Here is a 13843-nt window from a genome sequence, read left to right on the forward strand (position 1 = left end):
TAATTTATAAATATATTTATTATAACATTACAAAAATTGTAATTCAATACTTTTTCATTGACTAGATTTTTTAATAGCATTGCGTTATCAATGTGCAGATAAAATAGACTAGTAAAACTAAAAAATAATAATATCATGGTTTAACAGTCGTAAATAAAAAAATATAAAAATAAAATGTCTCTGCTATGCTCAAAGTGAATAAAGTAATGGCAATGAAATCAGTGGTTATGCAAACATTGATTCGCTTTAATGGTATACGAAATTGGTAATAAATAAAATAATAAAAATAGAATCATATATAAGGTGGGTTCTCGTATTTGGGGAGATCTTTCGTAACATGACAAATTTTTGTACATTTACGACTAAAATTAAAATTAAAAATTGTTATTTATGAAACGTGTAAATAATGATTTAATATTTTTTTAATGGGAATGTGAATAATTGCATTTAATGCCGAGTAATAAATCGAGCTGCTTATGTCTTAACAAAGTTGTCTTTGGTCGCAGTCTAAAATGAAATAATAAAATTAGTATCATTTTATGTACTTTTAAAACACTTCTTGTGCTAAAATAATATTAACCAATATTGATTTTGATATCACTAATTAACAACAATGTACAAAAACTATAAATAAAATAGAATACTGAAAATAATCTGATAAGATAAACAATACAAGTATTCGCGAGTATAAAACAACACATGAGCGAAATTCACTAAATTTAAGCTTTGGTTTGTTAATATTAAACAAATGAAAGTAATTATATGACAATGGCCACGATTTATGGTAATACAAAAATACATTTTTACAGTGTTTATTGAATTGTCCTGTCAGAAGTTATATTCTAGGAATGTCCTATTATACGTACATAGTAATTTATCCTCCGCACTTTCACTATAACATATATGTATATATGGAGAATACTCTTCTTCAAAATGTATGTAGAATATGTTAAAAATAAATAATAGCAAATAGACATGGAATAAATAATTCACAACAATATAGGCAATCACAATAGTAAACATTAATCACAATTACGTACATCTACGATACAATGAAAATAAATCCATCTTTAATGCGGAAAAAAATTAAAACCTATTTATATATTGTAAAAAAATACAATTGTTGGTATTCTTCATTTATAAAATTAAAACCAACACTTATTCATTTTTGAGCTTTGGAAATTTCAAATAATGCTAAACAAGAAACAAATAAAATTGTCTTGATGGAACTACATACATATGAGCGTTGAATTAAATAAAAATTGAATACTCTCCCGACTACTTACTTTAGATCAAATAACGAATTTTAAATAAAATTTACGATAATTCCATAAATACTAAGAGTAATAAAAAAATTGTGAATATTATGTCATTTCTCATATAAAATGGCAACAATTCATTATGCAGTTAGTAGGGCCAGGATTATTTTAAATATTTTTCTAAAAAATATGATCATCGACAGTGCACTTTTTCTTCGAATTTCCAATATAATGATGCAGTAAATATGGATAGTACATATATTTAAAAATTGCACACTTTCAGGAATGCTACCTGTGAATAAAATGTCATTCAAGTCTTCGATGACATTGTTAAGGTTATAAAATAATTCTTCATGTTTCATAACATGGAATACAAACATCTAAAAAAATCGTGATGTTATAAAAAGCCGAGGGTATGTATAATATTATATAACTAACGATTAAAGGCAAGAATCGTAATGCATTGGACGATTATCATAGTTTATCGGACACCTTGAGTTTTGTGATGTGCTGTGGTCGGTCTCCTGCGCGCCGTAGTCGGTTTCTTGATCTCAATATCAGCTTCTCTAGCCAAAGCGGAATTGAGCACCTGAAAACCGCCGAATCGATCAAATACAGCGTATTCACAATTTGGTAGTAGTTAAAATATTAAAATAGTTACTTCTTTCAACGCCGCGGAGACTTCGGGTTTTTTATAGACTTTTGTTGTTGATCCGAGTATTTCCATTTTCAAGTCAAGTAAGTTTTCAGCTCGGTAGCGCATCTCGGGTCGGTTCCGTACCGATTCGCTGATTGGACGACGCTTGCTGGGGAACGTCATCGGACGCTGTATCACTTGACCGTCATCATCGTGTCTGGAATACAAAGCAGCCATTAGAATCATCGAAATTTTCTGTCGAGTTTTACAAGTTAAATAAACATACCGGTAATCGTGTGGAATTTCCCACTCGTCGGTGTCTTCGTTATATCGTACTCGATAAACTAAAGCGCGGCCGGCTTCGGGGACAAAGTTATCAGCGAGCAGCAACTTCTTTTTCAATTCTGTTATGAGATCTTCCTGTAAGGCTTCTAATTCGCGACGTTCTCGATCGTGAGCTTCACGCATTTCTATCATCTCCTCCCTTACACTACTATACTTTGCAAGGCACTTTTTCAACCTAAAAACGAACATTGTGTTACAAAATAACATACATATATATAAATTCACTTCATTAGAAAGAAGATTTTTTTATACCTATTAGTTTTATGATCGACTTCTTGTTGGAGAGTAGTAAATGTGTTATTGACATAAGCGGTTGTTTCTTCTTCTAAATCAATTTTTTGTTGCATTTCCACCTAAATAAAAAAGTTCATAAATCATAAATATAAATATTTTCAATACAACATTAAACGGATACTAAAAAAAAGATACAAACTTCTCTTTTTTTCCGTTCGGAAATTTCCAAATTTCTCTGCTCTAATATGATTTGGCTTTCATTAAGATTATTAATTATATCTTTTTCAGCTTGTGAACCGACACCACCACGCACCATCCTATCTTGCAATTCCATTATCTTAGACTCAAGCTCTTCCGTTTTGCAACGTTCTGCTTCTATGTGTGATTCTGCTTCCATACTTTGAGTCTGAAGTTCCATCGTCAAAGCTTCAACTTCATCTAAATAGAATAAAAAACAAATTTTACCATACAGGAAGCTCTAACTTAGTGGTTTCCAACAGGTCTATTTTAAAGCGAACATGTCCTCTTTTCAGAAAAAAATCTTTTGTCCTTTTTCTTTGGTCAAATATGTCGCGTTATTATTTTGTTGGGGACGTTATGTCGTGACGCCGTATAAACGCTGTATACAACAGCCAATAAGTTTTCGCGACTCATCGACCAATGACCTCTCTGTATTGACAATACCCACTAGGTATAAATATTAGGCGATTTTGGTCCATGCTTAATTCGGTGCTGGACCTAAAGCGGACGATTCGGAGCTAAACTGTAGCTGGACACGTCCACCCTACAGTTTAGCTCAATTTATTATTATATTTAAAACAAAAATTTAGGGGGCGCAATGTTGATGATGGGTATGCCAATGAGTTAATTTTATATAAGTAAAATGGAAGTTTTTAATTATTATTTTATGAATATATATTTCGTTTTTCAAAAACTCATATATACATAGGTACATAAGTGGTTCGTGGGATTTAAAATTATGAATTTAGTGGTCTGTGAGGTCCGAAAGGTTGGCGCCCGCTATTCTAAACGATCTTATGTTAAATTTTGAACTAGTTCTTAAGAGGGCTGGACACCTTTATTTATTTTGTTAAGAGGGCTGAACACCAGCGCCTTGTCCATACATACGTATTACACTTCTCCCTTCCTCAATTATGGCACTAGAGAAACTATTTTTTAATATGCCATGGATATCCACCATTGGGATGCATCTATCGTTTTATTTTTTTGATTAGTTACTTTTTATAGGAGCTAGGAGCCGCCAAACATCTATAAAATCGCCTCTTTTTTACACCCACGAAAAGAGTCCAGCGTGCTTATTTAACGGTCGATTTAAAAAAAAAATACGCGCATAGTTGCACAGAAAATATCTTTCTCATACCGATGATAAAATTTTTTTAAAAATTGGTCCAATACGAAACCTCGATTTTGTCGATTTAAAATACGTATTATCTGGTCGAAGCGATACTGTCGCATTCACTCAATATATATATCAAAGAAAGGAACGGCAACAAAATTAAGGTTTCGGGTGTACAGCCCTCTTAATGTCGAGGCTTTATTTTCATTTTTAAATAAAATAAAATATTTTTGAGAAATGTCCTCTTTGTGTTTACTTTACTTACCAGTTGGAAACCCTACTCTAACTACATACATATGGTAAAATATTCAAATAATAATGTACCACTGTTATCTTGCAATTGCGGCGAATTAGTCTTTTCTCTGGGTATCCGTTTCGGTTTATCCTTTTTCCTCTCCATCGCTTTACGATCCACGAGCATCTTACGCAATCGTGCAATTTCTTCTTTAAACTCGTGCAGCTTTGCATCTTTAGGATCCTCATTTCGAATAGGTTGATTTTTAATAGCTAAATTAAATACGAACAAATGATTACGTTGTTTATTTCAATTGTTTCGACTATTTGAACGGTTTCGACGTTTACCTTTGGCTCTGTGTGCATATCTCAACGTTGTTATAGTTTCATCGTAATTGTACGAAGCTGGGCCTATGTTGGCGATCATAATAGTCTTAGAATTGCCACCTAAAGAATCTTGCAGAATGCGGGTCAGCTTTGAATCCCTAAATTCAAATAAAAGGCAGCATAATGAGCCGATTTGATTCGGTTTATCGAATCTATTCAATTCACCACCGTTACATACCTGTAAGGTACATGCGGTGAGTTTTCGGCCAGTGCAGATATAACATTACCGAGGCTCGAAAGGGCTTGATTGATTTTTGACGCTTCTTTTAGCCGATCGGCCGAAGCGTTCGTTTTGCCTTGCCTTTCGCTTCCAGCTAAGTCGACCAAATTCAACTTGCCCACTCTGAAACATTTTTAAAGGATTCACGTCGATTAAATTTACATTTATAATATGTATACGTATATGCAGGAAACCAACATTTGGCCGCAGCTGATTGAAAGATAATTTGTTATAAATATTCATTCACACCTGATTGTATCTGTTCCTTTGTGTGCCATTTCAATTGTGATGAGGAATATGGCGTGCGATCTCGATGAATGCTCGTTCATATCGGTTCTTCCTGTAGTTCTATTTTTATTGCCGGACCGCATCACTTTACACATATCGGCAGACGAACGACAAATTACCGATGTCATATCGGGAATATAGAAACCTGTAAACTCCTGGAAAAAATTAAATAAAAATACATAAATATTGACATATATTTATATTTATGTATTTATTTTCAAATAATTTTCACTGCATACTTGTCCTCGGAGTGTGAGCTTTTTCTTATTGTCCTTTTTCAGTAGGTCTCTTATATCTTCCATATACAATTCAATATAGGAGCAGCTGACGAGATAGGTAACGTCTTCGGATGCTTCAGATTGAATATGCTGCCAGACTTGAGAGAAGCATCGTGGGATAATTCCTTCACAGTTTGCAGAGCCTTCCATCGTGTGCGTTTTACCAGTACCAGTTTGTCCGTATGCAAATACACAACCATTGAAACCATCCAATACTGAATTGACCAAAGGACGCACCTAATTGAAACCATAATGAGAAATTACATATAATAAATCAAATACGTTATATGTATATAAAACATACCATTTCATCGTATAGGCTTTCTTGTGTGGCATTCCAATCATAGGCAGCATCATATGTGAAGAGTTTATCCTGACCTTTCGGACTCGCAACTTGTATAGTACCCCTTTCATTCAAGACTTCCACCACCTAGATTTCAATAAATGATTTGAAAATTTTATTTGAGACCAAATTGAAAAAGACTGCAACGTGCACATTATTTGTTCTATTGGGAAAACAGACAAAATCAACACTAGGTTCATAACACTAATATGTAAAATCAATAAAAGAAGATGAACACAATATTTATATTAAATATTTGCACAATGTATGACCTTCCAATGTAAGCGCAACAAGAAAAATAAAACGTTTTTTTTTTTATTTAACTTCAGAGCTCATTGAAAGTCAGGAAATTACTCTAAACAGACCCGAATGAAATTGGCATTGATTCAACTTGGCACTGGGTTGCTGAAATGCGTACAAGTTTAACGACTGATTTTTTTTCATTTATACACGCTGAAATTTATGAATATGCGCCTAAAATTAAACTCGTGTATGTAGACAATTAGATCATGTCTTAATCTACGTTGATGACTTTCCTCGGGGAAATTTCATGTTTAATTTGCGAGGGATATTATTACTGACATTTCGAAAGGTTTAGAAACCCTGCTTTTTCCGAAATGTCGATATTCAATACGCAAAAATAATTCTACCTATAAAATAATATTATTTCAGAACATACATATATATAATACTTTTTGATAAGACTATCTGCGATGTAGTAATTTACGATCGTTTATTATTGCCCGTTTTTCAAGGTGAAGAACCATGGCTTTAGCTATGCAAACAAGTATAGTTTTTTAAATTTTTTTACATAAATTTGTATGTCCATATACGGCTGAAGTAATTGTGTAATCTTAACATGTAGGTCATTTTTAAAATAATATTTTTTCAATATTATCTGTAGTTCTTGCGAATTAATTCTTCAAGTGAATGCATCATTTTTTCATTTCCATGTACATATATATGTACTTGCTCTTCGTCATCATTGAGTTTTCTATAATGAACTACGTACTTGGAAATAAAACTTTCCATATTTGTACATTTATTCATAAAGCAGATTTATCATATACGTCGGTCTCCGTGACGAGACAGAATGTTAAATGACAGAAAACGCAAATATCGGAAGGCAAAGATCGAAAATCGAAAGATCTTAAGTCGAAAGATCAAAAAAAAAAAAAAATGGTGCATGGTAAACGGAACATACTCACTTAATTTGCGCGAGCAGGATACAACAGGAACAAGAGGAACAGGCTTTTCCTCCCGTATTAATGTGCGCGCGCAGAATACGGGAGGAAAAGCATGTTCCTCTTGTTCCTGTTGTATCCTGCTCGCGCAAATTAAGTGAGTATGTACCGTTTACCATGCACCATTTTTTTTCGATCTTTCGACTTAAGATCTTTCGATTTTCGATCTTTGCCTTCCGATATTTGCGTTTTCTGTCGTTTACTTCAATAGTAAATTAATTATTAAAACGACCATTTTTTTTACTTCATTCTACATACATATACATAGATCAAAAGTTCGCAGCTTATAGTACATGTACTCCTTGAACACATGTATGTTAATGTGTTTATCATACATATACATTTACTGGTTACTGAGTGTGCATGGTTACACGACAATTGGTGCAAGTCCAAAATGTTCAACGACAAAATGTACCCGAAAATTAGTGCACTGACAAAATGTACCCGCGACAAAATGTACCCGCGACAAAATGTACCCGCGACAAAATGTACCCGCGACAAAATGTACCCGCGACAAAATGTACCCGCGACAAAATGTACCCGCGACAAAATGTACCCGCGACAAAATGTAAACGGAAGAAATGTTCAAGCGACAAAATGTTCAAAAATGTTCAAAATGTTCAACCGTATCCAATATTTTCTTATTTAAATTGAAAAAAAAAAACTTTCCGAGCGTATGAACTGCAGATTACATTGCATTAGTTTATATGGCAGGGCTTCTCAAGTGTTCGCTCAAAATCACAAGTGTTGTGTTTTACGTGACTGTGCCTGTACACGTTACAGTCCAAGCGTGCATTTCGTTCGTTCATAAACATACTAGCTTGTTCATACACAAAGCAATCTGGCCACTTTTACTGTACGCAATAGAGCAAATTGACAAACTAACTAGTTTGTTCATGCACAAACTGTTTGGCATAAGTATTCTATATCCGTTTGTCCCATCCTCTACGTACATATACATATGTATGCTTACCCTGGGATGGAATATTTTTAATTTTAACGGGAATTATACCAACGTTATACTGCAGTTTCCATATAATTTCCCCTTTAAATACTTGGCGTTTTGACGCCTGAAAGGCTTTTCATGTGACACCTGGCGCGTCTATATGAAAATTGCTTTTGACAGTTAATAGTTCGTGTATGAACAAACTACTATGTTCATGATTGAACCTGAGTGAACACTTACATAGACTGTAAAATATACACGCATGTATGTATAATGAACATATTAACTGCCTTGACACAAAATATAACACTATTTTTAATTAAGTGATCATTAACTGCCTTGACACAAAATTTAACACTATTTTTAATTAAATAATCAATAAAAAATCTTAATATTTCGCATCTTTAAAATGTCAATACATTAATTCTAAAAAATATCTGCGATTTAAAAAAAAGTAAAGATTCACCATACCAAACAAACTTATGCTTCTAATAATTTTTAATTAAAAAAACGATTATATAAATTATCGAAAGTATACAAATGGCAACCCTAATAAAGTAGCTAGCGTACACACCTAGAAATGAATGTCATTTTATTATGATAAAGCGCTTTGTCAGAAAAGGGCAGAATAGTCTCATTGCAGAAAATAATTAAATTATTCGATAATAATGGTGTAACGATTTTTTTTTGCATTTTGCAACCACTTTTCCGGTTAAGATATTATTGTACGTGAATGACGCGCTTTTCTATGGTAACAAACAATAAACATACAATATTACGAATCGCGACTCACGTCGTTTATAATTCGATTTAGCCGACCGGAAGCTGTAATGTTTCATCAAATTTTATACGATCATAAAATTATATATATTCACATTCACATTTTAAAACAAATTTGACGAATTAGAATGGGATAAACACGATACAGAAGAATTAAAAATAAATACAGATGACATTTGAACATTTTGACCGCAAAGGAAGAATTTTTGTCAAATGGCAAAAAAATATTGCACAAAAGACAAGTGTCCAAATGTAACCATTTTTGACGAATAAAATACTACATATGTATATGTGTATGTTGTAAATTTATATCCATAACAACCCCACTAATGATACAAATCATAAAAAAGGTAAAGTTTTATTATACCACTTCCTCTTCGATCAATTTTATATTTTAATTAAAAGGTCGAAGTTCGTATGCGAATCTTTTGATAATCCGAACAACAAATTATTTACTAATAACGAACATTAACAAATGTATTGATGTAGATTAATTTAATTTCTACTATCAGGCCCCGATCCTGCTTTTTCGTCGCCCAGGGCAAAAATTAGTTTTATATTTAAAGCATGGGTTTTGACAGGGAATTTTTGTAGGTAATTTTAAAAATTAAAAACATTATTAAAAAAAAATAAAACATATATGTATATGTATATAAAAATCAAAAAGATAAAGATACCAGAATAAAATATACTACCTTTATAAAATGTCAAAAAAAAAAAGAAATTTTTTTTGAAAAATATTTTTTTTGGAAGTCTAAATATAGCTATATTTGAGATTTTATCTCAATAACAATACAACTTAAGTTTCCTTCAGTCATTATGTAGACGAAGTTTAAAAAAAAACATCACTATTTTTTGATAAATTACAATTTCTAAAATTACTTTGCCAAGTCTATTTCTGTGTACGCGAAATGCTCAACCTATTTTTGCTAATAGTTTGATGATCCTTATTAAAATTTGACACCAGTATTTTTCTTGTGAATCAATTTGAAGATCAATTGTTTATTAATTATATTGATGATTGTCTTAGTCGAAATTGCCCGAACTTCTTAATTACCTGCGGTGTGTTGAAAATGTACGACACGTTCATTTTAGTTTTATTACTTTATCTATGTACGTAGTAACAATAGATGAAGTTTTGTGACCATGCGAAAATTCGAACTCGAGATTTTGACTGATTCGAACTCAGAATCGATCACTGATCACGTTTTCATGATCTAGAAAAAATGTGTGTGTGTGTGTGTGTGTGTGTGTCTGTGTGTGTGTGTATTTTGAGGATATTTTTAACACCGTTAGTCCTATCGAAATGAAACTTAGTATCGGTTAATGAAGTTCTTATCGACACGTCGTAATTTTTTTTCAAATTTTTAAGTTGACCGGAAATGGTACCTCCCCTTAGGTGTCCTCTTCTTTTTAAGTTTTTGAATTCAATTATCTCCCAAACCACTAACTGAATCAGACTGAATTTTTTTTAAATATGATAGAAATAATAATTTTTATAACCTTATATTTTTTAAATATTTCTATCTGAACCGGAAGTAGTACTTTTACTCTAGAGAATCGAGGTTTTTTATGTTTTTCTCAGAAACCTTTTGGTTTATTGAACTGAAATTTTATATCTAAAAGTTTAAGCTTAATACCAAGTTATATATAAAATTTAGTAAGTATCTGTCAACCGGAAGTGGCAGTTTACTCTTGTTCGATTTTTCTTCCACTATTTTTTTCGACCCCTTAAACATGTGTGTTCGTCACAAAAAAATTCAAGTATAATTCTTGTAGCAATGTAATGAAAACAAAAAAAATTATTAAATTTTATAAACCGGAAGTGGGATTTTTTTCACTTTCAAGGTTAAAAATGTTGTGCCCACTACTCTGTCCACATCCCTGAACGTATTAAGCTGAAAATTTATATTTCTATCCTTTATGTACTAACTTAGAGCTGGTAGGGTTTTGGTCAGAATTCGTAAACCGGAAGTAGTATTTTTTTTAAAAACAATATTTCATTATTTTATTTTGACCTTTTAAATTGTTTTAAGCTTTTTGATATTTATTGAGTATAATAAAGATAGTGATTTTAAGTAAAAATAAAAAAAAAATTGCTTAATTTAATGAACCGGAAGTGGGATTTTTTTCCTCGTAGAAAGGTCAAAAATGTTGTGCCCACTACTCTGTCCACACCCCTGAACGTATTAAGCTGAAAATTTATATTTCTATCCTTTATGTACTAACTTAGAGCTGGTAGGGTTTTGGTCAGAATTTGGGTGATCACGTGTGACCGATCTAGAGCGAACGGTTGTCTTGTGACTGGTTTACATATGACTAGTAGTCCGTTTACCAAAAATACAAGCACCATACCTACCCTTCCCCCCACCGTGCGCATACTTACTTTCGCACGCTGAAGAAATGATCAAAATCAGCAGAGTGGAAATTCGTTTTTACAATTGGCAACAATGTGAAAGTCTACAAATGCACTTCAGCACGTGCATACATGTATTTTTTCAGCGAACTTCAAACCAGGGTTGAGCGATACGTATTTTCGGACGGCGGCAATTGATTCCGACAACGAGAAAGAGATGATTCACGCATCCTCCGCAATAATCGAGCCGGATGACGACGAATGATCGCCGACCAGGACATTTCCAATACATCGACTTCCGGTGACTTCCGGTGCATTTATCGACATCGACACAAACAAAGTGCGGGAGAGCCGAAGCCGAAGCCGAACGAACACTCGTGTATATATGGTATTATGGGAGTATCGATCGGCATCGTAAAGCGGGGCCGACCCGTTCGCGGCGCGGGGTCACCCCCAAGGGCGATTCGCAGCGCGGGGGTGCGGTGGGTGTGGGTAGTGTGGGGAGTGTGGGGAGTGTGGGGTGTGTGGGGTGTGTGGGGTGTGTGGGAGTGATGACCGTCTGCTCACCGAATGATGACCGTCGTTTTTCTCCGTGTTGCTGAGCGGCCGGCAGCGCACCACCACTTTGACGGCCTCGTTGAGAGCCGTGCGAGGTCGGCCTCCGCCCCCACCCCCACCCCCACCCCCACCCCCACTAGAGGGTGGGGTGGTGCCGCCGCCCCTCGTCCCGGGAGACCCCATCACCGCAAACGCGTCTTTCCTCGCCGACCGCTGCGTCCCGACTGACACTTCACTTCAGCTACTGTTGTCATCACACTATTTCAGGGGTAATGGTCGTCGGTGTGAGTACCGAACGATTATGAAAAAAGGCTAAATACACACGAGATTGGTTCATTATGCTAATTGAGTCGTGTGTGCCATCAAATAAACAATTGGAACGATGTTGACCCATTTTTTTCAAATTCTTCTTCAATTTCTGGTCATCGATAACGCAATATATCTTCTACTTTGGAGTATTCCCCGTTTTAGATTATAATCTTGTGACATCGTTCAAGCTATATTCCAAGCATTCAATAGCCTCCAAATTAATAAAACATTGCTATGATTTTGAGCAATTTGCCTCTTTCACATATTATGTCATTGCCTTCGATGATTCTACTACTGGTTTTACCTGGCTTTGCTCGGTATTTGTAATATAAACCACTAAAACATGGTTAATTTAATAGTAAACATTCATTTGTTTTTTTATTAAATTTATTTGAATCGAAAAAAAATAATATTCAACGATCGTCATAGTAACTATGATTTGTTTTCGATGCTTCCATCTAAAACACATACACAGTCTCTTTCAAAATTATATATTAGATTTGTATAACACACCGAACCATTTATTTTGTTAAGGGCACACATTTATATTCCATGCGTCACAATTGGCAGAATAAAAACGGTTAGATTTATAAAAAAAATAATCGAATTTATTGATTACTTATGTGATACAGTTACACTTTTTAGTTTAATGCGCGACTTGTGCCTAATTTTCCTGATTTCGAAAACACTTATAAATAATTTAAAATAAGATTTGACTTTTGAAATAAATTACAGTGACGATTCATTTTTAACTTGAAAGTGAATTGTTTTATTTTATTTTCATATTGGGTCATAGCGACATTGCAAGCCGTTACGATCAAAAATGATATACATACATTCATTTACTCGTTTATAAATGTAATTCTTATTTGGAATATGAGAATGTCAAATTTGATGTGGAGTGGAATAATAAGCAGTTGTGTAAAAATGAAACCTATTTCAACATGTATAAGAAAATAAAATTTTATCACAATTCATATATCATAAAAATATATATATATTGATTAAAAACAATCACGACATCATGTTATTATACCATATTTACGTTATCTAATGAGTTCTCATATTAATTATAATTATACATATACAGAAATACTCCTGACTGAAAAGGTTTTGCAACTCTGACCAGCGTTATCAGCTCTGGATTACCGTGATTGAAATAACGGCTGGTTTATAAAAATTCAAATCCATATTTGGTGAAGACGTTCGCGCCAGATGGTGTTTACTAATCGAGCGTAAGAGAAAAACCATGGTCACTCGCAAACGTGATGTTTTCATCTGTCTCATCTGACACAATTTCACTACACACGAACACATTCGACTGCACGTTTTGCACGGCTAATTGTTAATTACGATTCGTAATTGTTTTCAGCTCTTCCGATGATTCGCGCGAAACTTCCATAAATTCCATAAAAAGTGAAAACGAACGTTACGCTAGCTGGCGACTCCCGCTAATTAGATACTACGGCTCGGCGTGTCGTAACACAGAAATAAATAAATTGAAATATATACGATTGTGCAAATACAGCGACTCGCAAGCAAATGAAAATTTATTCTATTTCGTTTACAAATTAAGTATGTACTTGACGATGAAAAAAAATCACCGATTTAATTTATCCATCGTTACGATTTGCAAATAATTGTACAAATTTGCGCAATGTATGTATGCACATAAAGCGACGCGTATATGTAATTTTGAAAGTAAACGCATCTATGAATATAGCGACGATGAATATGAATAAATATTGCCTCTAATTATTCTGATGTGCGTAGGAGATGTGTTTATTTCATTGAACAAATTGCGACATCACTATTCAGCATATATGTTGTGCGAATATAAAAATGGTCATATGTATTTATACATACAATGAAAATAAATCATCATTTTATGTATGTATGTATGTACTATGAATTTGACTGGTTAAATAATTACTGAGCTCGGAGGACGATCAATGATCATTGATTAGCGTCAAACCCAGAGAACTAAAAATATTTGTAAGCCTTTCATTCAAACTTGTGTTAGTACATAAAATGTAAAATAAATATGTATTGTATAAACTCGTTATAA

General features: G+C 33.5%; 1 protein-coding gene across 1 annotated transcript; it reads right to left on the bottom strand.

Moving 5' to 3' along the window:
• Position 1: 1 nt before the first annotated feature.
• Positions 2-11687, bottom strand: Klp68D (kinesin-like protein 68D). Its single transcript, XM_077429548.1, has 12 exons — positions 11476-11687; positions 5544-5669; positions 5201-5476; positions 4923-5116; positions 4632-4796; positions 4415-4551; positions 4157-4339; positions 2675-2913; positions 2494-2594; positions 2183-2416; positions 1921-2113; positions 2-1848 (listed from the first exon to the last, which is right to left on the bottom strand). Exons 1-12 carry the CDS (start codon positions 11647-11649, stop codon positions 1741-1743), a joined length of 2130 nt encoding a protein of 709 aa, XP_077285674.1. The 5' UTR covers positions 11650-11687; the 3' UTR covers positions 2-1740.
• Between the last annotated feature and the right edge of the window lie 2156 nt (positions 11688-13843).

The sequence above is a fragment of the Arctopsyche grandis genome, chromosome 1 (assembly GCF_051622035.1).
Source record: "Arctopsyche grandis isolate Sample6627 chromosome 1, ASM5162203v2, whole genome shotgun sequence".
NCBI lineage: Eukaryota > Metazoa > Arthropoda > Insecta > Trichoptera > Hydropsychidae > Arctopsyche > Arctopsyche grandis.

What these genes read in the sequence shown, in the direction of transcription:
- Klp68D (XM_077429548.1), bottom strand. Translation starts at nt 11,649, where the DNA reads ATGGGGTCTCCCGGGACGAGGGGCGGCGGCACCACCCCACCCTCTAGT. An exon ending in AAAACGACGGTCATCATTCG is followed by an intron (nt 5,670 to 11,475) that starts GTGAGCAGACGG and finishes ATTGAAATCTAG; the next exon opens with GTGGTGGAAGTCTTGAATGA. An exon ending in CCGAACGGAAAAAAAGAGAA is followed by an intron (nt 2,595 to 2,674) that starts GTTTGTATCTTT and finishes TTTTTTATTTAG; the next exon opens with GTGGAAATGCAACAAAAAAT.